This window comes from Capra hircus, chromosome 14 (genome assembly GCF_001704415.2).
Source record: "Capra hircus breed San Clemente chromosome 14, ASM170441v1, whole genome shotgun sequence".
NCBI classification, from domain to species: domain Eukaryota; kingdom Metazoa; phylum Chordata; class Mammalia; order Artiodactyla; family Bovidae; genus Capra; species Capra hircus.
Genome location: NC_030821.1, coordinates 21,334,779 through 21,361,565, shown reverse-complemented (window position 1 = coordinate 21,361,565; position 26,787 = coordinate 21,334,779). Strand labels below are relative to the sequence as shown.

The 26,787-nt window shown below is 36.2% G+C and overlaps 1 protein-coding gene across 1 annotated transcript in view; it reads right to left on the bottom strand.

Moving 5' to 3' along the window:
* The window catches only part of RIMS2 (regulating synaptic membrane exocytosis 2), a 601,915-nt gene that overhangs the window by 456,186 nt on the left and 118,942 nt on the right, over positions 1 to 26,787 (bottom strand). The window contains exon 2 of the mRNA XM_018058085.1: positions 18,486 to 18,696. Within this exon, the coding sequence (XP_017913574.1) occupies positions 18,486 to 18,696 (211 nt within the window). The remainder of the gene's footprint in view (positions 1 to 18,485; positions 18,697 to 26,787) is intronic.

Here is a 26,787-nt window from a genome sequence, read left to right as displayed (position 1 = left end):
CTTGCCCTCAATCTTTCCCAGCATCTGGATCTTTCCCAATGAAAGAAGAAACATCTAGGCTGGATTTGGAAGAAACTAGGTGAATTTCTTAAATGGACAGAACAGAGAAGGGGACACCAGACAGAGAAAATAATGCGCAAAATAGATACATTAAAGAGTATCTCTTCAAAAAGAGAGAGGTCTCAAATTATTAAAATCATAAATGAAAGTAGGGACATTACTACTGATTCTACAGAAATAAAAATGATTGAGAGAATAATATGAACAATTGTATGCCAACAAATTGGACAACACAGATAAAACAGTCAAGTCCCTAAAAATATATCTAACAAAATGAAGGATCGAGAAAAAACAGACAAGCTTAATAGACCTATAATGAGTAAGGAGATTGAATCAGTAATCAAAAATATCACAACAAATAACAGGCCTGGAGCAGATGGCTTCAATACTGAACTCCATCAAATACTTTAAAAATTAATGCCAATTCTTTCCAAACTTTTCCAAAAAATTTAAAAGGAGGGAACACTTTCTCACTCACTTAACTTAGAGCCATCATTACCCTGAAAACAAAGACATAATAAGAAAAAAAAAACCTATAAAGCAATATCTCTTACGAACATTGATGAAAAAAATCCTCTGCAAAATATTATTCTAGCAAACTGAGTTCCACAGCATTTTAAAAGTATTGTACATTATAATTAAGCAGAGTTCATTCCTGGAATATGAGAATGATTCAACATGTGAAAAACAATCAATGCAATACACACATTAACAGAATGAGGGGAAAAAAACATATGATTATCCAAACTGATGCAGGAAAAAACATTTGACAAAATGATGAGATCCTGTCATGATTTTAAAAAAAAAAAAGTGAACAAGGAATTGGAAGAAATTACCTCAACATAATAAAAGTCATATGTGAAAAAAATCACAGTGAACATTATATTCAATGGTGAAAGACTGAAAGCTTTTCTCCTAAGATCAGGAACAAGGCAATAATGTTCACTCTCATTACTTCTATTCAACATAGTACTGGAAGTTCTATCCAGAGCAATTAAGCAAGAAAGAGAAATAAAAGGCAATCAAATTGGAAAGGAAAAAGTAATACTATCTCTGTTCACAGATGATGTGATCTTTTATGTGGAAAATGCTAAAGATTTCACACACACACACACACAAAAACTCTTAGAACTAATAAATGATTTTAGCAAAGTAGCAGGATACAAAGTCAACACCCAAAAATCAGTTCCATTCCCATGTATTAACAATGAATGGTTGAAAAAATTTACAAAAATAATCCCAATATAATGATTTTATCCAAAAATATTTTTATTATTAAGAAGTAACCAATGGTGTGAACGTCTTACACAATGAAAACTACAGAATATTGTTGACAGAAATTAAATAAGACATAAATAAATGGAACACATCCCATGTTTATGGGTTAGAAGACTTAATAAATATTATTAAGATGTCAAACTTCCCTGAGGAAGAAAGAACATATCCTGACTCGTTCTTTAAGGCCACCAATACCACAATACAGGGCTTCCCCGGTGCCTCGGTGGTAAAGAATCCACCTGGGATGCAGAAGACGCAGGAAACCCAGGTTTGATCCTTGGGTTGGAAAGTTCCTCGGAGGAAGGCATGGCAACACACTTCAGTATTCTTGCCTGGAGACTCCCATGGACAGAGGAGCCTGGTGAGCTACAGTCCGTAGGATCACCAAGAATCAGACATGACTGGAGCAACTGAGCACTCACGCACCATGATGCCAAAGTCAGACAAAGAAAAGAAAAATACGGACAAATATCCCAGTGCTCCCCAAAGAGCCCTACAGAGTCATGCAATTTCTAACAAAATCCTGATAACAGTTTTTGCAGAAACACAAGAGCCCTTCTTAAAATTCTTATACAATCTCAAGGGTCCCTGAATAGCCAGAACAATCTTGAGAAAGAACTAAACTGGAGGACTCATACTTTCTGATTAGAAACATTACTAAAAAGCACATTAGTCTAATAGTGCGATACTGGCAATAAAGACAGACATAGATTAATGAATAGAATAGAGAGCCCAGAAATAAACTCTTACATTTATAGTCTAATGGTTTTTGACAAGAGTGCCAAGACCCTGCCACAAGAATAGTACATTCTTTTCAACAAACAGTGCTAAGAAAATTGGACATCCATATACAAAAGAATGATGTTGGACCCTTAGTTAATACCACATGCAAAAATTAAATAAAATCAACCAAAAACCTGAATATAAGATCTAAACTTGTAAACTTCTTAGACTACAACATACGGCAAACCTGCACAACATTGGATCTGACAATGATTTTTGGATATGACATCAAAAAACAAGCTATGAAAGAAAAAAAAGACAAATAGGACTTCATTAAAATTTAAGATTTTGTCCATCAAAAAACAGAGTAAAAAGGGAATCCCAGAACTGGAGAAAACATTTGCAAATCCTTTATCTGATAAGTGATTAATATACAGAATCTACAGAGGTCTCCTGAAACTCAACAACAACAAAAAAACAATTCAAAGTAGAGAAAGGACTTGAATAGACATTTCTCCAAAGAAGATATACAAATGTCCAACAAGCACAGAAAAACATGCTCAACCTCATTAATCATTGCTGCTGCTGCTGCTGCTAAGTCGCTTCAAATGCAAATCAAAACTCTTGTATGCTACCACTCAAACCCATTAGAAACAGAAAATGGCAACAGTTGATTCGGATGCAGAGAAACTGGAACATTTGGGCACCGCTGGTTGAGATATAAAATGGTACAGACCATATGAAAAACAGTATGCCAGTTCCTACAAAAATTACAGACAGAATTATCAGATGATCAGCAATTCCACTTCTGGGGCTATGCCCCTAAGAATGGAAAGCAAGGCCTAAGGAGATAATTGTACACCCAGGTTCATAGAAGCTTTACTCACAATAGCTAAAATGTGATACAACTCAAAGGTCCATTAACAAATGAGTGGATAAGCAAAATGTGGTGTATACAAGGGAATATTATATAGCCCTAAAAAGGAAGAAAATTCTGACATATGCTATAACACAGTTGAACTTTGATGACATTATGCTAAATGAAATAAGCCAATCACAAAAAGAAATACCACAAGATCCCACTTACATGAGGTACTTAGAGCACTCAGAATCAGAGACAGAAAGCAGAATTGTGATTTCCAAGGGTTGTAGGGTGAGAGGAGTTATTGTTTAATACATACAGAATTACTGTTTTAAAAAGTAAAAAGAGTTAAATGATGTCTATGATTGCACAACACTATGAGTGTATTTAATACCACTAAACTGTACCTTTTGAAATGGTTAAGATGGTAAATTTTGTTTGTGTGTTTTACCACAGTTAAAAAATAAAAAATGTTTTGTAAAAGAGAGGGACAGAACCGGGAAAAAAATTATATTTATGAAAGGTCTTATTTACCATTGCAGATAAATCCCAGTAGCAATTACTAGCTTTCTCTTGACCCTGTCCTATCCTCAAACTAAGTATATTTAATCAAATCAATAGTCCTTAGGTTTTCATAGGCTCTGTCTGGCTCTTGTATGAGTTACTTTCGGTGCATTCCTAGTGAAATTATCTAACTTTTAGCTGGCCATTTCCCTGCCTTTCCAACATCACAATAAATTCTAATTCTACACTATTAGATTAACACTAGCCTCACTTGGTGCCATCTTCAATTAAAGAAGCATACCCTCAACTCCAAGAAGCAAAATGTGCTGGCATTTTTAAAAGGCACACACACAAACAACTCAGCAAATTCTTTTATGCTAAATAACTAAAAATAACCCAATGCACATGCCCAGACACAAGTCCCTGAGGAATCACTACCTATTCACTCAAAGCCCAGTTCAGTTACTCTGTGGCTGCCTAGAGTGAACGCAGAGCTATTCTTAGAGATCCAATTTGGTCAGCTCCCAGGTTGATTACACTCTGGTGGGCTAGACGGCTCCAGATCAGAACAAACCTTTCTCATCGATGACTATTGTAATCCAGTGTCTCCATGCAATATAAAAAGAGCAGCCTTTAAAAACTGAACAGACCCTAAGATACATGACAACGGAACTTAGAGACCTAACCTATGAGCAGGCTTAAGGAAAGGAAAGCACTGTGTCTCGTTGCGGGAGACTACCAGTCCCCAAGACACAGACTTTAAAGATCCCTTGGAACGATGCTGAGGAGAGAGATAAACACAATGAGGAGCTCATAGTCACAACATCTAATGGAACTGTTCACTTTTATTGTCTCTCTTCTCTTAATAGAAAATGACTGAACCAAAAATTGAAAAACTGACGTTAACAGAAGAGTCGTCACTGGGCCTGATGCAGCCAGCAGTCTCCTCTGCGCTCACTCAATATGCCTGATCCACTTTTTAAAATGGGAAATAATACTGCAGCTTAAATCAAAGTAATTGAAATTTAAAAATCTGTCCACTTCAACTGGCTTTATGATGCTGACATTTCTTTAAAATAATAGAATAATTATCTCACTTTATGTCTTTTTTATTATTTCATCTGCTCATTTTGGGTTGAGGGAAGAGAAAATTTAGTGGTATCAGAACATATCTATTTCATTCAATCACTTGATTATTCATAGAGTCACAAAGTTATTGAATACCTCCTACTATGTGCCACATCCTATTCTGCTTACTAGAGAAAAAGTGATAAAGAAGTCAGAAAAGTTCTTTTCTTATGGGGCTTACAGTCTACTGGGGGTGAAAAACAATAAACAACTGAACAAACATATAAACAAGGTAACTATACACCTCTACTTTGGAGAATTGATTAGTGATATGATAGAAAGTGGTCTTGAATGGGAGTAAAACCCTCCAAAGGGTAGGTCAGAGAAGGCCTCTCTGAAGAGACAACAGTGAACTGATACCAAAGATAAGGTGAGCCTTTCATGTGAAAAGCTGATGAAATGCATTCCAGGTAGAAGAAACAGCATATGTAAACGTCTACAGGTGGGAAAAAGCTTTGTGATTTCAGGGACAGAAATGCCTGGGATAAAAAGCAATGAGGGAAGAAATAGTATGATAAGATATTAAAGAGACAGTCAGAAGCCAGATCATGAATTACCTTCCCTGTGTGCCCCAGAAAGAAACTGTGAGAAAGCACTTAAGGGAGTTAAGCAGAAGAATGACATAATCTGGTCGCATTTTTTTGAAAAAGATCACCCTAGCACATATATCGGAGAAGGCGATGGCACCCTACTCCAGTACTCTTGCCTGGCAAATCCCATGGACAGAGGAGCCTGGTGGGCTGCAGTCCATGGGGTTGCAAAGAGTCAGACAAGACTGAGAGACTTCCCTTTCACTTTACACTTTCATGCATTGGAGAAGGAAATGGCAACCCACTCCAGTGTTCTTGCCTGGAGAATCCCAGGGATGGAGGAGCCTGGTGGGCTGCCATCTATAGGGTCGCACAGAGTTGGACACGACTGAAGCGACTTAGCAGTAGCAGCAGCAGCAATATATGGAGACTGGATTGGAGAAAGGAAGCAGAGAGAGACAGCTGTCAAGTAGAGTTGGATATATGACTCAAGAGTCCAGGTCAGGACTAGACTATATTCATTCAGAAAACATTAATCGCTATGGACTGAATATCTGTGTTTTCTCAGAATTTGTGAGTTGAAATCCTCACCCCCAAGGTGATGGCATTAAGACATGAGGCCTTTGGAAGGTGACCAAGTCTTAACGGCAGAGCCCTTGGGAATGGGATTTGTGCCCTTAAAAGAGGTCCCAGAAGGATTGGTCATTTCTCCCATCACGTGGTATACAGAGAAAAGACAGTATCTAACAACCAGAAAGAGGGCCCTCACCAGACACAGAACCTGCTAGCGCCTTGATCGTGGACTTTCCAGCCTCCAGAACTGTGAGAAACAAACTCCTGTTGCTTATAAGCAGCCTAATCTACGATATTTTGTCATAGCAGCCAGGCTAGACTAAGATATTAGAATACAGATGATACTTAAAACCACTGGAGTGTCCCATAATCCACTCTCTTATCATTAGAATTTGGTTTACATGCAGCTAATCCTAGAGGTAAAATGGAGGAGTAATCTAAGGAAAACAAACCTGGTAATTCATTATACACTCCTGTTCACAAAGGTTTATAAGATTCTGTTCTAGTTAAATATCACAAAGTATAACACAAAGAAAAAGAAAAAAACCTTCATAGAAGAGAAGTCATTTTTAGAGATAAAACTCACTTTTAGGCCACTGTATGATGCTTCAAAGAATTTGCTAAGCTCTCCCAAAAGTATACCAAAATGTTGTTTCCATATAAAAACCAATTCTCAAATCAAAATGAATCAAGAACTAAAACTGAGCCAAACCTTGAGCAACACTAAAGAAAAATAGGTTTCTCACACTTATTCCAGTCAATCCATAACTGCTCATCCTAAGTCAAAATGAATCCAAAAGTGAAAAGTTAAAGTGAAAGTCACTCAGTCTTGTCCAACTCTTCACGATCCCATAGACTATACAGTCTATGGAATTCTCCAGGTCAGAATACTGGAGTGGGTAGCCACTACCTTCTCCAGGGGATCTTGCCAACCCAGGGATCGAACCCAGACCTGCATTGCAGGTGGATACATTACCAGCTGAGCCACCAGGGAAGCCCCAATTAATGAAAGGTAAAGGCTAAAAGAAACCAAAGCCACATTCTCTTCAACACCAGAATAGACTTTTGTGTTTCTGTGCATTGCTAAAGAACTTGAATATATCGCTTTTCTCAATGAGTCAACTCACAACAAGGATAATTTGAAAGCTAGATCTGTTCTGGCCAGATCTTTTAATGCCAGTGACAAAATGGAATAAGCTATTTGGTTCTCGCCTGTCTCTTCTTTTATTTTTTTAATTTATTTTTTTAATAGGAGGAAAACTGCTTTACAATGTTGTGTTGGTTTCTGCCATACAACAACATGAGTCAGCCATAATTACACATATATTGCCTCCCTCAGAGCCTCCCTCCCCTCCTCATATCTTACCCCTCTAGTTTATCACAGAACACCAGACTGGGCTCCCTGAGTACTATAGCAACTTCTCAGCAGCTATCTATTTTACACATGATATATATGGAATCTAGAAACATGTTCTCTTCTTTTAAATGCAGTTTTATGAGAAACAAGTCTTTGATGTAAAAAAAAAAAAAACAAAAAAACTATATTATCCATTGTTTACAGAACTCCATCTTGACTACAACAAAATAGATATTAAGACTCTAAAAATATTCTAATCACCACAAGGAACTCAAGTCAAAATTCATACTTAAAATAAGCACAATGGACATAAAAATATTAAAATGATTCAGAAAAAAATCTGAAAATAATATACAACAAAAACACAAATTATTTTAACCGGAAAGGTAAGCTTGGGCTTCCCTGGTGGCTCAGTGGGTAAAGCAGCTGCCTGCCACGTGGGAGACCCAGGTTCGATCCCCTGGTTGGGAAGTTCTCCTGGAGAAGGAAATGACAACCCACTCCAGTACTCTTGCCTGGAAAATTCCATGGATGGAGGAACCTGGTAAGCTACAGTCCATGGGGTTGCAAAGAGTTACAAAGGGTCAACAAGTAAGCTTGGGCTGCTCAGGCGGTACTAGTGGTAAAGAAAATACCTGCCAATGCAGGAGACATGAAAGACCCAGGTTCAGTCCCTGAGTCAGGAAGATCCCCCAGAGGAGGACGTGGAAATCCACTGCAGTACTCTTGCCTGGAGAATTCCACAGACAGAGGAGCCTGGCGGGCTGCAGTCCAGAGAGTCTCAAAGAGTCAGACACAAGTGAAGCAACTTAGCACACAAAGGTAGGCTCACAAAGGAAAAGTCAATATGCCAAAACAGACAATGGGTTTACAAACCAGAGTGGTATGCTTAAAACTGACATTCTGTAGTTTAAAATGTTAAGGCCTATCCATGAAAAACACAAGGATTAAAAAAAAGATGAATAAAAACCTGGGCATATATAGGCCAAAGAATTGAATTTATGATGATGTACAATCCAAGATACTGAAAACTGTATCTTCAGTGAAAAAGTAAACTACAAATATTTCATCTACTGACAAGGGAAAACACAAGGAAATATGAAGTCTCTGCTTATACAATGGACAAACAAAAAAAGTCTCCCCTAAGAATTCAAAAAAATTGCCTGCACCTCACATAGGTTTTTAATCTGCAGCATGATCCAGGAACCCACAAACCAAGAAATTATCACAAAAACTGATGCCAGGACAGAAATTTTACCAAAAAAATTCCAATTTTACAAATTGGAAGAAAAACAAATTAACTGCTTGAGAGATACACCACCAACAATGGTTGTAAAAGATACCCATAGATTGAGGTTCTCTGAAATCACATGCTTCTCCAGTAAGTATGGAACATTCATCAAAAAAGACACACATTGTCTCAGTAAATCCTAAAGGGTCAAAAATTCACAGAGATGTTCTCTCACTACAATGGCTCTAAATTAGAACTCAATTAGGTATGTAAAAATTACTCAAATACTTAAAAATAAAGCAACATGTTTTAAAATAACCCCAGCAATATGTGAACCGTGAACTTCCAGATGTTCAAGCTGGTTTTAGAAAAGGCAGAGGAACCAGAGATCAAATTGCCAACATCCACTGGATCATGGAAAAAGCAAGAGTTCCAGAAAAACATCTATTTCTGCTTTCTTGACTATGCCAAAGCCTTTGACTGTGTGGATCACAACAAACTGTGAACAATTCTTCAAGAGATAAGAATACCAGACCACCTGACCTGCCTCTTGAGAAACCTGTATGCAGGTCAGGAAGCAACAGTTAGAACTGGACATGGAACAACAGACTGGGTCCAAATAGGAAAAGGAGTACATCAAGGCTGTATATTGTCACCCTGCTTATTTAACTTCTATGCAGAGTACATCATGAGAGACGCTGGACTGGAAGAAACACAAGCTGGAATCAAGATTGCAGGGAGAAATATCAATAACCTCAGATATGCAGATGACACCACCCTTATGGTAGAAAGTGAAGAGGAACTAAAAAGCCTCTTGATGAAAGTGAAAGAGGAGAGTGAAAAAGCTGGCTTAAAGCTCAACATTCAGAAAATGAAGATCATGGCATCTGGTCCCATCACTTCATGGGAAATAGATGGGGAAACAGTGGCTGACTTTATTTTTCTGAGGATGGTGATTGCAGCCATGAAATTAAAAGACATTTTTTAAAATGTCTGTTCAGATAGTGATTGAACAGGGTCTAGAACAGTCTGCTTTCAACTACTCACAATTTCCATGCATATATTTTACATGTAACATATCCCCCACCCAAAGGAAAGAATTCCCAACTCTCACTTAATTATAAAACCTAGCTCTGAACGTAGGATCTGTGAAGCCGAACAAATCTTTGTACACAGTCAAGTGTAGATTATTATAAACAACTGATACTGTAAGTCATTGTATACAATGAAAGCCAAGTTATCTGTTCTCAACACATCCAATACAAAATGATATAACTGCAACAAAAACTCTTATTCAAAAACAGGAAGAATGAGAAATATACCCATGGCTGATTGTCCATAGCACACAGTAATCCCTACAAAAACAACACCTTAATTTCCTTGGTTCTTCTACCTGGTATCTAGGTTCTCCATTGACTATTACACTTATTACCATCATACGCCCTGGTTCTACCCTTTGGGAGGATGTTCCTTGTCCATTATCCTTCTTGACTATATATGAGGTTGGCAATGACACTTAACCCTTCTGTGTTCTGTCCAGGTACATCTCCACTGACTACACACATCATACTGCTATTATTAGTGCAGGGAATTGCCTTAGAGGTTTAATAGCCATACAGTGCTTGCTATCCGACTTAGCCACTAGCCACATACAACTATTCAAATTTGATTAAAATTAAATAAAATTGAAAATTCAATTCCTCAGTCCCACTGGCCACAAATCAAGCGTTCAATGGCTGCATGTGACTAGCACCTACAGTATTACAGTAGAGACATAAAATATTCTCATCACTGGCGAAAGTTCTATTGAACACCGGTGCATAAAGAATATCACAGAAAGACTTGACAAATTTTAACCACAATGCTCCAAATTCACATAAAATTAGTGTTATCTGTTAGTCAATCCATGGCTTAAAATATTGACTGTTACATTATGAAATTGTGTCAGTACATGAAAATAATTTCTATAGCTGAACTACTACTATATGTCTCATTACTGGGATAGGTGTCAGAATTCATTGTGAAACTACAGACAATAATCACACCATTATGTACCCTGTGTTAACTCTAGACACAAAAGTTGCAGCAGAGACTCTAAAAGGCTTTGAATTGTACTATGTGAGAGTCAAATAATACAGCTGACTGGTAGAAAGCTGGCAAGTGTTTAGAGAACCTGCTCTGGGTTAAAGACTATATACCATCTGGGTAGTCACAGTATCTTTTCTTTTGCTCAGAGGGTTCATATGTAAACTCACATCAGTATTTGCCAATGTCTACATCATCTGCAGCCTCGTAACTGAAGACTGAAGAGAATGAAGAGGCTCCAAATGACAAGAAAGAGGAGACCTCAGCTAGGGAAATTCTCTTTGGGTTTTATGCCAATTTGAATTTGGAAAACTTGAAAAGACTTCAAGTTTTAGTCTGATGCATCATAAAGAATCAGAACAGAAAGATTTTATCTGTGTTTGCAGGAAGTCACCAGGCTCCAGAGCAGATACAAATTCAAATCAGATTTTTAAAAGACAGACATCAGCAGATTATTATAATGTATTATCAAATTTTATATTTCTAAGAATTTGTAAATTATACTTATATATAATATTCAACATGAGGGTAAAAAATAAGCATTTTACCAATCTCTAAAACATATTTTAAGAAAAATTAAAATATATTAAATACTTAACTATGATTATATACTTCGGAAAACCCATGTTCAATGTTATTGTGACTCATTATTACAAAAATTGAATCTTTATACTAACTTGGAAACTTATTTTAAAAATTCTGACCAGTACAATGATCAGTTTAGGGGACATAATAAGATTAAAGGAATTCTTATCACAATGAGAAATGTTATAAAAACACATTTCCTTTAAAAAATACTATATTCTAAAAAGGCAAGTTTCTTTAAGAATCAAGTAAAATAATCAAACTGTCATCTATAATATAATAAACTAAATATCTTTCAGTAAATTCAGATAGCATGCTTAAAATATATCTTACTGTTTAGCAATTATCATGCACTACAACTGTAACAAAACACTTGAGTAAATAAATTAAATATAACTATAAAATTATATTAGCATTAATAATCAGAAAAAAAATAATATTAGACAGAAAAAAGACTCTAACCACTTTGTCCTCCTGGTGTGAATATCCACGAAAGCAAGTTAGAAAGGACAGAAAAGACAAAACAAAAAATAAATAATTAATTCCATTCTTAAAACAAATAAACTTTTTAAGACAATGAAATTAAAATTCCAGAAAATTTTAAACTACATTTTGACCAAAATATAAACATTATAAGAGGAAAAACTTTTCCATACATTTCAAGCAAGAGCATGCTATATACTGGTATATGTTAAGACATATAAAGAGAACAATTTCTACAAAAGCAAGTAAATACCCAAACATCAGAAAAAGGAGAATGTTCTTTCCACAAATAAAATCTTAATTGAACACTCAAAGAAAAGAAAAAAACTAAAAAAAGTTAAGGAAAAAAGCTTTTATGTAGAAATATAATAAAACACAGTATCACTGTTTAATTTCATCATATACTATCAAAAACTGACAAAATACAATTCTACATGAATTATTCATATTACTTCTAAAACGTATTTGTCCCATTAACTTAAGCCTTCTAAACTTTATAACTTAAAAGAAAAAATAAGTAGAAATAGTCATTAAAGATAAAATATTATTGATCACAATTGGTAATTTGGGGTCATAGTTTCCTAACATTATAAATGTAGAAAATAAAATAATACGTAAGATACCTGAGTTTTAAGGAAAGAATACAAAAAAGAATGACTATATGTATAACTGAACCCCTTAGCTGTACACTGAAACTAATACCACATTATAAATAAGCTAAACTCCAATAAACTAAAAATTTTAAAAGATGTGGTATATATATACAATGAAATACTACTCAGTCATGAAAAAAAGCAATAATGCCATTTGTAGCAACATGCATGGACCTAGAGATTACCATACTAAGTAAAGTAAGCCAGAAAGAGACAAATACCATATGATATCACTTATACGTAGAATCTAAAATATGATACAACAAACTTATCTACAATACAAAAAACAGACTAACAGACATAGAGAACAGATTTGTGGTTTCCAAGGGGTAGGGGAGATGAAGGAGGGATGGATTAGGAGTTTGGGATTAGCAGATGAAAATTTATACAGAATGGATAAACAACAAGGTCCTACTGTATAAGCACATGGGACTATATCCAATATTCTGTAATAAACCATAATAGAAATGAATATTAAATAAATAAATAAGATACATGATTTGGTCAAGAGAACATATTTAAATAGGGTAAAGTTTAAAATTGTTACATTTATCTTTAATTAAACATAAATAATGATAATAATACTTCATAATGTAATAATAATTACCTGATACATTATAATAAGTTATAAATTTAAATTAAAAATTAAAATCATGTCTTTTTAGGCATCATTGTTTCTCTGAAACATTTCTAGTTGTATACCTTATGCGATTTTCTTAAGCTCTCTACACCTTTACTTCCTTATCTGCAAAATAGGAAATTAATATTTACTTTATACAGTTTCCTGAGAATTAAACAATATGAAAAGCTCTCCACATAGAGTGCCTGACACACAGTTCTATATCTGATATTCTAGCTGATTAAAACACAGGATATTGTGTAGAAGGGATAAGCTGGATCTGCTATATTATTATCTTGACTGATTCATTTGTTACAAATGTTAAAACTACATATAGGTCATATAAAAGCTATTGTAAAAAAGAAAAGCAATTGTATGCAGTCAAGGAAAACTACTGGTGAGCATTTAGTTTAACAAAAATCATTTATGGAGCACTCACATATATGTAACAGGTACTATACTAGATTTATGAAACATAAAAAGTGAGTAAGACAGTTCTTGCCATCAAAGAACTAAATGTATTGAGAGGGAACTGAAGAAATCACTGCAGAACAGAAAGATGCCTGAAAGCAAGCCAAGAATTAGACACTATGGAAACACAAATGACTGATGAGATAACAGAACTTGGAAAAAAAAATTGAAAGCTTCTGAGATATAAGTAGGCCTCTAAAGTAATAAAGAGAATGCTGGCAAGACCAGTGAGGGAGAACATTTTATGCAAAGAACATGGAATATGTAAAAAGCACAAAAGCACAAACATGCCTGGCATATTTGGATACAAGTTAGCTGGAAATGACCCCTGGGTTGGGAAGACCCCTGAAGGAGGGCATGGCAACCCACTCCAGTATTCTTACCTGGAGAATCCTCATGGACAGAGAAGCCTGCAGGAGGCTACAGCCCGTGGGGTCACAAAGAGTCAGACATGCCTGGGCAACTAAGCACAGCACGGCTGGGAATGACTAAATTATAACTGACTTGTATGAACTAAAGTCTTCACGGTTAACTATATTAATAATTGGCAAAAGCTTAGAAGCATAATACTTTCATAAAATAACTCACATTGCAGAAATTGTTTTAAAAAAGAAAAAAAACATGAAGTCTAATGAATTTGCTAATAATTAATTCCTCTTAGGGCTTCCCAGGTGGCACTAGTAGTAAAGAACCCACCTGCCAATGCAAGAGACATAAGAGACGCAAGTTCAGTCTCTGGGTCAGGAAGACCCCCTGGAGGAGGGCATGGCAACCCCCTCCAATATTCTTGCCTGGAGAATTCCATGGAGAGAGTAGCCTGGGGGGCTACAGTCCACAGGGTCACAAAGAGTTGGACACGACTGAAGCAAACTGGCACATACTCAATCCCTCTTAACAGATAATACAGGTTCAATTTTAGCTATAACATATACATGGAAAATTTACCTATAATACACATATGAAATACTACTCTACCATTGTATCTCTACTATCTTCCAATAAGGATAAAAAGTCAACACAAAATCTATTATATAATTTATAAATAAGGCACAACATTGTTACTATTTTATAAAGTGTTTACTTTGCTAAAATGTGCAGACAGACTGGAAGAAGAAAAGTCTAGAAGCGGAAAGAACAGTTAGGAAGCTGTTGCAATATGTGATAGTGGTATGAACCATAGTAGTAGCAAGAGAAGTAAACTGACTTAGTAGATACAGAGAAGTATGGCCCCTTAAGACATGCTTGAGGAAGAGGAAGAAAGAGAAAAGCACTCCCAGAGCTTGGTTTGAGCAACCGGAAGAATAAGAAGGCAATTCCTTGAAAGAAAAAAACACATGAGCAGCAGATTTGGTGGAAAATAATGAATTCAAGTATAGATAAGGTGAATATGAGGTGACTATCAATTCATCTAAGCATAGATTTTCAGCAGGAAGCTACATAGATAGACTTGTAGCTCAAAAGAATAATCCGACTAGTGAAATCACATCTGTAAATCATCAGCATATAACAGAATATGAAGCTATGAAAATGAATAAAATCTCCCAAGGAAATTGTTAAAGGAAAAAGGAAAAGTAAGAATAATGACCCTTAATCAAAATACCTCTTCTCTTTGAACTGGCAAGCCTCCAAGGAAAAGAAGTTCAAAACAAAAGGACTAGTAATCTCTTCTAATCAGATTTTAGTAACACAATTTAAAGTTTCACTGTATTTGTCCAAAGTGATTTTAATCAAACTAGAATTGAGTTGCTTGAAAAACAAAGGTAATGTATAAATATGAAATATTATAAAGGTCCTTAAAACATTAAAATCTCATGTGAAAAATAAAAACCAGCTGTGGAGTAGTAGTTTAATTTTAAACAAATGGAAAATTTGGATATTTTTAAATGACTACAAATGAACCTTCAATTGAATCATCTGAATATTTACTTCAGTTTTACACTTAGTCTGTGTTTAAAGAAAAAAGACTAAATGGTCAATTCAAAGACTAAGGCAATGGCACCCCACTCCACTACTCTTGCCTGGAAAATCCCATGGACGAAGGAGCCTGGTGGGCTGCAGTCCATGGGGTCGCTAAGGGTCAGCCACGACTGAGCAACTTCACTTTCACTTTTCACTTTCATGCATTGGAGAAGGAAATGGCAACCCACTCCAGTGTTCTTGCCTGGAGAATCCCAGGGACGGGGGAGACTGGTGGGCTGCCGTCTCTGGGGTTGCACAGAGTCGGACATGACTGAAGTGACTTAGCAGCAAAGATTAAAGATTAGAATTACCTTATATAGTTTATATATATATTCATAATGACAGAATCAGTTTAGGTATGCAGCAAGGAACACACTAACTCAATATAAAATATGATCATTTAATTGAATAAGAAAACATATGTGAAAGGTTCTTTCATGGGACCCTACATCCCTGTTAGGTAAGGAGCAATACTATAGAAATTACTGCAAAGCACTTTAAAAGCACTCAGTGTGTGTGCCAGGTACATGTCTAAGTGTTGCACAAATATTAACTCATTTTGTCCTCACAATAGCCTTGTAAGATATGTCCTCTTATTCCATCTACTTACAGGTGAAGAAGCTGAGGCAGAGAGACTAAGCTTCTTATACTAGGTCACAGAACTAGTAAATAATAAAACTGGGATTTATGCTTAGTCTCACTTGGGCAAGAAGAGAAAACATAAACAATGCTACTACTAACCAATAGAAAGTTGGAATGGTTACAGTAAGATCAGATAAAACAGAATATTTCTGAGCCAAGAATATTTCCAAGAATAAAGTCATTTAACAATTATAAAGGGGCCAATTATTTTAATAGGATGTAATGATCCCAACTGTTTATGCAACTAAAAACAGAACTTTAAAATATATAGCCAAAGTTGATAAAACTGAGAGTGACATATTTGAATACCCATCTTTTAATAATTGGTAGAAAAAAACTGTGGAAAATAAACAAGGATTTAGTAGAGTTGAACAACTCTATTAAACAATTTGACCTACTGAACACTTAAAACCACTGTCAAAAAATAACAGAATATACACTCTTTTCAAGAACAAACAGAACATTTGTCAAAATAAAGCACTGTCTGGGCCATAAAATAAGTATCAGTACATTTCAAAGGACTCAAAGCATATGAAGTATATCTGGGACCACAACGGAATAAAATTAAAAATCATGAACAGAAAGATCTCTAGAAACTTCCACCCTAAATATTTAAAAAATAAATAACATACTTCTAAGTTATTCATAAGTTAAAAAAGAAAAGTAAAATTAGAAAATATTTCAACTGAGTGAAAATGAAAACACGACATATTAGAATTTGAGAGAGATGCTACTAAAGCAGTACTTAGGGGAAATTAACAGCACATGAGGCCTGTATTAGGAAAGAAGGAATATCTCAAAGCAATAACCTCAGCTTCCACCTTATGAAACCAGAAGAAAGAAGAGACAATTAAACCCACAGTGAGCAACAGAAAACAAATCATAAAGATCAAAGATGAAATCAACAATTTAAAAATCAATAAAATGAAAAACTGGCTCTTTGATAATATCAATAAAATAGGTAAGTATCTGTCAGACCGAAGAGGGAAAAAGAGAGAAGATACAAATTGCCAATATCAAGAATGAAAGAGGCAGCATCACTACAAATTATACAGACATTAAAAGAATGATAATGGAATACTATGATACTAATTAATTCAACAACTTACAAGGAACTAAACAAATTCTTTGAAAGATACAAATTACCAAAGCTCATTCAAGAAAAAAAATAGATAACCTGAATAACCCTATATCTATTCAATTGAAACTGTACTTAAAAACTTTTCCCCCAAAATAGAACCGTATGCCCAGATGGCTTCACTGGTAAAATCTATAAAACATTAAAGGATAAATGATACCAACTCTACAGAAACTCTACTAAAATACTGGAGAGAAAGAAATACTGCCCAATCCATTTTATCCAGCCAGCATTACTCTAACACCCAACTCAAAGACACACATCACAAGAAAAGAAAGCTACAGATATTAACCCTTAGAAACACAAAAGCAAAAACTGTAAACAAAATTTTATCTAATCCAACTCATTAACCTGTAAAAGATATAATCCATCATAAATAAAAAAAGTTGGTTTAACACATCAAAATAAATCAAGGTAGTTCACCATATTAACAAAGAAAGCAAAAACATATAATCAATCTCAATAGACAGAGAAAAAGTATTTGACAAAATTCAACATCTATTCTTAAGGTAAACAAACGAACAAAAACTTTTAGCAACATTTATGAAGAGCTGACAGCTAACATAATACTTAAAAGTGAATGCTTTCTCCACAAGATGAGAACAAAACAGGAATGTCTCTTCTCATCACTTCCACTCAAAATTATACTAAAGTTTCTAGCCAATACAACTAGTCAAGGAAAAGAAAAATAATCAGGTAAACAGGGAGTTAGATAAAGAAAAGTTATTAGTTCTGGGTAAAACAAAAGAATGAGAAAAGGGAAGCAATGAGAAAATGGAGAAATTAAATCACAAAGGCTAACAAATTCCCATTATGTCTAAGTAATATATGTAAAGATATCAGCTTCATATTTTTAAGCTACCTAAGAACTGGGTGATAGAGATCTCCTACTAAGAAGGAGATAAATGCAAATTATAAAGAACTAATTGAGACAGTTTAAAACACTGTTTTTGCTAATTTCAGCATAGCATTCTTTGGGAAATATTAATATATTCCCTCAAGTGGATGGATAAACTACAAAAATCTAGAACAGGTGTGAAACACAGCCTTAACATTTCTTCTTTTAATTCCATATTCTACTATTTTTTTCACTAATGTTAAAACAAAAATAAAGGGTATTGTAGCCTCAAACGCTATAAAATTATGAAACATAGAATCTCAAAGCCAGAAAGAGCCTCCTTCAGAAACAAAGGAAATATAGGCCAAAAGAAGAGCAGATCTACCAAGCTGATAAAGTTATGTGAGGTAATCGAAAAAGCTGTGACAAAACTCAAACATGAACCAGCTGTGTGACTTTAACAATGAACTCTAGTCTTTCTGGATCTGAGTCATCTACATCTATAAAATAAGGAATCAGGCCAACTGATCTCTAAATTCTCATCTTTGAAAGTCTAAGATCCTATGAGTCTAAAAGATCTAAGCTAAAGAACAAAAACAATGAGATAAATACCTTTTTAATTCAGAGGAAAGCTTTTTAAATTCTTTTATCTGAACTGAAGACACTAGGGAAGGTTTCTGTTCATGGATTAACCTGAATGTTAATTTCAGTTGTCTCATGAGCTTAAGTATGAGAGAATTAACGAAATTCAGCTCTAATCCTGTACCTTGTTTGAGCGTAATGACACGCGACCTCCACAACGAGCACAGAATTTGGTTTGGCAATATGAACAGTTATGGCCACATCCATCAGCAAACTTGGTTTTGTGGCAGATGCCACAGGTTGGAGCATCACCCTTCTGTTCTTGCTGCTGCTGTGATTCTTCACCCATCTTCTTCACCTGCTCCTTATACATTTCAAACTGCTGATGAAGTTTTCTGCAGAGAACACAGACAAGGAAAATTTGGTTTCCTGATGGTCCCAAAAAATAGTAAGAATTACCACAATCTGTGGACACAATTTTGTATCTGAAAAATCCATGTGAGAATAAAGAATAAAAATTTAACTTTCTGTTGATAATAACATCTTTTATGTCCCACAACATCGGAAAAGTGTAACTAGTTCTAACTTCTAATATACATGCTAATTTGACAAACAGTACAATTAACATACTTTTTTGAAAGGTAATTGTAAAATTTCTACCAACTATCTGCAATATGTTTCAATCATATACCATGAAATATTTATAATGTTATTTTTTTAAGAGTTTAGCTTCAGAAATAGACTGAATGATATGACTTGCACAGGGAAACCAAAACCTATCAACTTCAAACCACCGAGACAGAATCTCAACTGGAATGCAATTAAGAATCAAAACAGAGAGGAAAACATTGGATGAGTGGTCTCACTAACTATCTAAATCTATTCAACAGCCTGGACATTAGTTGGTTGCAAAGACACTTGAAATATTAGGAGTCTACCAAATAAGGCAGTACAAATGAAAGTAAGGCCTTTACTGATTCTAGTTTAAAATAAATAGTGATAAAACTTTTACTATTATCTTTATAAAAGATGGTTTTAAATGATTAAAACTACAATTTTGATTTACAAATCAAAGTTCCTAGTCAGAACTAATGCTTAGGATTTACAAAGCTGCAAATAATGTCACTCTCATCCTAAAGAGGACAAAAGGCTAAATAATCTACAAGAGCATAACTTCTCTTGATCCCATCAGAGAGTTGAGGGTTATAAGACAAGCAAACAATCTGAACTCCAAGACAAACCTTCCAAAGAACAATGGGACACACTATTTCACCCTTGGCAGAGCACAGAAGAAAGAGGTGGCCACCAGACAGTTAAGAGGAAGTTCACTAAAATCTTATTTAACAACTGGTAAAAGTCAAGTGTGGGCTAACCGGACAATCTGGAATAGCTATGGGCCCAGGATCACAAGCACTCTTCCACATACCTGTACTGGTTATTCATGAGGAACAAGGAGAGCAGGACGTAAGAACAAAAAGAACCTTTTGGGGGTGCATATGTACAAATATAACAGAAGTGGCTGACCAGTGGCTGCTAGAACACAGGAATTCCCCAGACCGTTTCTCCTTAAAAAGCCAAAGCTGTAAGCCACAGGAAACGGGAGTAAACTCTGTCATCCCCAGGACAATGGCAAAGACCTAGGCAGCTAGGGAAAAGCTTGGGAGGGGAAAAGCCCTCTTCTCATGAAGGAGGGACAGGAAATCATCTTCAGCCAAGAGCTTACCCACAGATCAAAGGCTTTTATCACAAAGAGGGAGGTAGAAACTCCTGCCCTAAACCATTCAGAGACACCACGCCAACTTCCTTACTTGGGAAAAAGGGAATAAGAACTCTGAGCAGGCCTCATCCCTGAGGCCCTCGTAGACAGAGATGGAAGATGGAAAACACACAACAGAACACCCCAACCCTATCACAAGCCTAGTATCAAGAAATAAGCACCAGTATTCTGCTGCCGGGGAATGGGCAAGAATGTGGAGAGAGGCCCTCTCCCTCTGTGACAGCTGAAGGGGTAGCAAAACACTAAAAAAAATAATAAAGTACAGTACTCCTGCATTCACCCCAAGCAAAGAGCAACAGGAGCTCTCTGTTAGAGAAATCTGAAAACAGTAGTGCCCTGAAGATAACGACACAGTCCAAACCTATCTGAGCCCTTGACTTGACTAGTGATTTCACGCCCCAGTGGCTCAGCGGTAAAACATTCGCCTGCAATGCAGGAGACGCAGGTTTGATCCCTGGGTCAGGAAGATTCTCTGAAGGAAATGGCAACCCACTCCAGTATTCTTGCCTGGAAAATCCCATAAACAGAGGAGCCTGGCGGGTCACAGTCCATAGGATTGCAAAGAGTCGGACATGACTTAGCAACTAACAACAACAATAAAGGGAAAGAACATACGATTATGTCAAAATATGTTGAGAAAGCACCTAAATCAGCAAACTAGGAATAGACAGAAACTTCCTTAACTCAATAACAGTATCCACAAAAGGGTCTACAGCTAACACCATATTGTATTTGAAATACTGAGTGCTTTCCCCCTAAAATCAAGAACAAAGCAAGGTGGTATCTCTCACTACTCCTAATCAACACCAGACTAGAAATCCTAGCTAACACATTAAAGCAAGAAAAACAATAAAAATTAAACCATAGAGGTTGGGAAGGAATATTTTTAAACTGAGCAGATGGCATAATTGTCTATGTATAAAGTCCCAAAGAAACTATTTAAAAAACTCCTATAATAGATGAGTCTAGCAAGGTCACACAGAGAAGGCAATGGCAACCCACTCTAGTACTCTTGCCTGGAAAATCCCATGGATGGAGGAGCCTGGTAGGCTGCAGTCCATGGGGTCGCTGAGCGACTTCACTTTCACTTTTCACTTTCATGCATTGAAGAAGGTAATGGCAACCCACTCCAGTGTCCTTGCCTGGAGAATCCCAGGGATGGGGGAGCCTGGTGGGCTGCCATCTATGGGGCTGCACAGAGTCGGACAGGACTGAAGCGACTTAACAGCAGCAGCAGCAACAAGGTCACAAGACACATGCTCGATATACAAAAAGCAATTGCATTTTTGTATACTAGCAATAGACAGTTGGAAATCAAAAAATTTTTAAGTAGTATGCAAATGGCATCAAAAATAAAAGAAAGAAAAGTCTAAGGTATTAATCTACCAAAACATGAGCAGACTTTCTTTGCTAAGAACTATAAAATATTAATAGTAAGAATTAAAAGAGATCTAATTAATAGGAGAAATATTCTATATTCATCATGAGAAGCTTCAGTACTGTTAAGATATCAATTCTCTACAAATTGATTCAATGTCATCTCAAATCACAATCTCAGCAAGAATTCTTTAAACAAATTGACAAACTAAACCTAAAATTTGTATGGAGAAGCAAAACTCTCCAATTAGGCACCACATTTTGAAAAAGAAAAAGACTGAAGAACTCACACTACCTAATTTGAAGACTTACTATAAAAACTATAGAAGTAATCAAATATTGGTAAAGCATAAACACACACACAATAAAACAGAGTCCAGAACAGTCCAGTACTTAAATGGTCACTGCTTTTTTAAAAAGATGCCTAGCTAACTCAACAATAAAGTATAGTCCTTTAAAACAACAGAAAATCATGTGTAAAAATAGTAATTGGAAATCCATTGTGTAAAAAAATAAACCTCAACCCATACCTCATACCTATATGAAAATTAACTAAATGTATTACAAAACTGTAAACAATAGATTACAGAACTAAATAAAATGACTAAAAGTATAACACTTGTAGATGAAAACATTAAAGAAAAGTGTGGCCTTTTCAACAAAGACTTCTTAGCTAGGTTAGGCAAGGTATAGGCTCTAGACCTTCAACAATTTAAAAAGCATCAATCAGAAACCTGCCAATGACAACATGTAAATGAATGGATACAGCTATGCTCCAATAAAATGTTATTTATGGATGCTGAATCTTGAATTTCATGTTATTTTTATCATCTCAAAATATTATTAAAAAACAATTTTTTTCAACACTTTTTTTAATGTAAAAGCCATTCTGAATTCACTGGTTATATAAAAACAAGTAGTGGGCCAGATGCGGCCTGTGGATCACAGATTTTCCAATTGTATATGATATGATTTAATTTATGCAACATTCTGAAAAAGATGAAAATATAAGGCCAGAAATCAGATCCATGGTTGCTAGGGAGTGGAGCAGAGCAAGGGGGCTGACTACAGATGGACGCAAGGAACGTTTGGTGGTGAGGAAAATGACCTATGTCTTGATCATGGTGGTAGATATTACTGTGTATGTTTTCTAGAATTTACTGAAGTGTATGCCTCAAAGGAGTGAATTTTACTACTAATAAATATAACCTCAAATAAGTCTGACTTTTAAAAAACAGTTCATTTCAAAGTGCTAACCTACAATCAGTGCGTGTGCTGAGTAGCTCAGTCATGTCCGACTCTTTGCAACCCCATGGACTGTAGCCTGCCAGGCTTCTCTCTCCGTAGAATTTTCCAGGCAGGCATACAGTAGCAGGTTGCCATTTCCTAATCCAGGGTATCTTCCTGACCCAGGAACTGGACCCACATCTCTTGCACCTCTTGCACTGGCAGGTGGATTGTTTACCACTGCACAACATGGGAAGCCCCCAACCTAAAGTCAGTAGGTAAATTAAAAATAGAGCCATATAAGTCCTTTTATCTCTGCAACCACAAAAGCATATTTCCATTTTCATACCTAATATTAATAAATTCAAACAGCTATGCCAGTTTTTTTTTCCTATAACTTCAGGTAACATACTATTTTCCCCTGATGGTCTTTCACCAGGTTTAAGTGAATCTCTAGTAACACAAAATAAGCATCACTACAAGAGACCTAAGTTCATAAAACATGTATAAGAACAAGCATGATTTTAAGTGGACCATGAATGAGCTGTGTACCAGAGCTTCTCCTACCATTTGGAAGCATCATCTTTCTATGTGTGAGGTCTACACATTTCTACCATATACCTCTTTATACACTTACGATCTCTGGCATGATCTCTCAGTATATGGCTGAACCTCTCTGGGAGCAAGAGAAAGAAGAAAAAAATTAGAGCAAGTGCTTTATTTTCATTCTAGAAGCACTGGAGTACTAGGCAAGTTACCAAGTCAAGTTACACTGGAACAAAAAGTAGAAATCTTTTTGTAGAAGTAAAAAGTAGGAGCAAACTGTGCTACATAGGCCCTCGAGGGAAATAGAAACCCCAGTTTTCACACACAGGGAGATGGCCAGTAACATAAGCAGAGAAATCAGTAATTATGTATCCCAAAGTGCTAGATTAGAACTATTGAAGCCTCTCTTACAGTAAGAACTGTAGCAGTCCCTGAGACTGTAGCATTATTGGGGCTGTGGGATGGGATCAAATCTTTCCTGCTGTAGGGAGCAGAGAAAGAGAGAGAAGTGAAAAGTTCAGATAGGACTAATCTACAATAGTTTGAGGAGCTAAGAGAGGACTTTTGGAGAGGCTTTTTTTTTTTTTTTGTAGTCATCCTTCAAGTCCTATAAAATGAGAAACTACTATATGGAGAAGTGATGGTGTACATGCGGATGCAGAGCTCAATCATGTTCCTTGCCAAAGAGATCATTTTTCCCCTTCCCATTTATACATAGGCCAAATTCTATCTCTGCTTCCTCATCCCAGTCACTCTTCAACCAGCCTAATCTGGTTTCCAGTCTACTTCTTAATCCTCACAAAGTTTACCAATGGCCTCCCTGTACCTAAAACTAACGGACGAATTTTTTTAGTCTCCATCTTACTGGGTTCTCAACAGTACTTGAAATTATGTTCACTGCCCACTTGGCTTTCATTACATTTTTCTGGCTTTCTTCTTGTCTCTCTAGCCTTTCATGCTCTTTTTCCTTTGAAGGTCAAGATTCAGGCCTCTCTACTCTTTTCATTCTGTGTCTTCTTAGGCAGTGTCACCCACGCCTGACTTTACTTTCCTCCTACATATAAATGTAAATCCTCAGCTCAGACTTCTCCTCTGAGCTTCAATATTCAATTGCCTACTTCACATCTGTATTGGGAAGTCTTGACGCCACTTGAATTTCAGTGCATATCAAAGTGAACTCGTAATTTTCCTATTAAGCAAATTCCCTTCTAGTATTCCCTATTTCAATAAGTGACACCATTTAATCATGCAGGCCTGAAATATAGAGTTATTTTAGAAATACCTTTCTCCTTCAAATGCATAATTAATCTATCATGAAGTCCTTTCAATTTTACTTCTTAAATGTGTCCTAAACCCTTTCACTTGTTTCTATATCCATGGTCAATACCATAGGCCTTGTTATCATCAATGCCCACCTATCCCAGCTAGGCTACTCACATTCATACTTCTCCCCTTCTGCATACTACAGAAAAATTATCTTGTCATCTCACTGCTTAAAATACTCTAATGGCTTCTGATTGCTTTCAAGAATAAGAAAAAACTTCTTATGAAGTCTTACAAAGTCTTGAATGTTTGCTCATTCACCTCTTCAACCTCATTTTTTGCACTGTTTCTTTCCCTTCTTTCTGCTAAAGCTACTCATCCTTTAGACTCACTATGGTGCATCTCATTACAGGATGTATTTTATACATCCTCCTGCCTCCTCCCAGAATAGATTGCAACACATGCCTTTTTTCTCTCTCTCTCTTTTTAAACCTTAGGTATCCAAAATAGAGTTGATCATGAGGTTGGCTTCGCTGATTCATGCTTGGCTCCCATTTTAATTAATTGTTTTCCCCCTTCCCAGTGTGACTTCCCTTCCCTCAGGAACCAGTCTTTAAATTTTTCTAGTAAAATCTAAATAGACTATAGCCAATGTGTCTGTGGTTTATTTTGTATCAGATAGATAGGTATTATTATAAATAGTCTATTATTATTCCTATTCTACAGAGAGGCTATTTTTACTTTACAGTCACACTGCTAGTAAGTAAAGCCAGATCCAAATTCAGCTGCAGAATCAGAGTGCTAACCACTAGAAGTTCACACTTGAATGGATATATAATTTTCCCTATTTACATTTTATTCATCCCTCTGTTTTTTAAAAGTTAGCACTTTATTCTGGAAAAGAATAAACTTAATATGTATAACTGAATCACTGTGCTGTACACCTGAAACAAACATGAATTTACAGCACTCCCGATCGGTCGCATTACTGTCTGAACTCCATCTCCTATCAGATCAGAGGTGGCATTAGACTCTCATAGGAGCATGAACTGGAACCCGAAAGTCAAGGTAGAAAATCATGAGTGAAGTGAAGTTGCTCAGTCGTGTCTGACTCTTTGAGACCCCATGGACTGTAGCCTGCCAGGCTCCTCCATTCATGGGATTTTCCAGGCAAGAAGACAGGAGTGGATTGCCATTTCCTTCTCCAGGGAGGATATCATGAGACTGCCACAAAATAAAGTGTACAATAAATGTAACGTGCTTGAATCTTGCAAAACCATCCCCCCACCTCCCAGTCCATGGAAAAATTGTCTTCCACAAAACCGGTCCCTAGTACCAAAAAATGATGGGGACCGCTGCTCTGTAATATTGTTGTCAGCCAAAAAGTTCGTTTGGGTTTTTCCGTAACATCGCACAGATGAATGAACTTTTTGGCCAACCCAGTATTTCCAATAAGTTATAATATTTCTGTAAATGATGCTACAGCTGAAACTCCAGTACCTTGGCCACCTCATGTGAAGAGTTGACTCATTGGAAAAGACTCTGATGCTGGGAGGGATTAGGGGCAGGAGGAGAAGGGCACGACAGAGGATGAGATGGCTGGATGGCATCACTGACTCGATGGACGTGTCTGAGTGAACTCCGGGAGTTGGTGATGGACAGGGAGGCCTGGCGTGCTGCAGTCCATGGGGTCGCAAAGAGTCGGACACGACTGAGCGACCGAACTGAACTGAACTGAATGGCATATTTACAAACACATATATGTTCTTCTCTGAGACATGTATGCAATAATATAATAGATATACTCAAGTTCAGCAAAAATACTTCTAAACTGCCTTCTCAAACGGCTTAACTCAGCACACCTGCAAGCAGGGTACGATGGTTCCAGTTTCCTCTTATCCTTGCCAATATGTGATATTATTCAACTTAACAAAATTTTACAGCTTGGGTATATGAAATTTTTCATTTTTTTAAGTTCATGTTTTTCTGACTCCTAATGAAGTTCAGCCAGTTTGACTGTCCCACCTATAAACTACCTACTCATGCCATCCTTTACCAAAACTCTATTGGATTTCCTGGGGGCCTTTTTTGTTTGTTTTGCTGATTTGTAGAAGACCTTTGTATAGCCTGTATGTTAATTCTTTATAAATTGAGCATAGCAACAGTTCTAGTCTGACAAATAACTGCTAATTCTTTGTTAAGCAGAATTCTTTCATTTTGATGCATTCCAATACATCAGTTTCTCCCTGTATGGTTTGTGGTTTTGGTGGCCAGCTAAAAAAAATTCTTATTTACC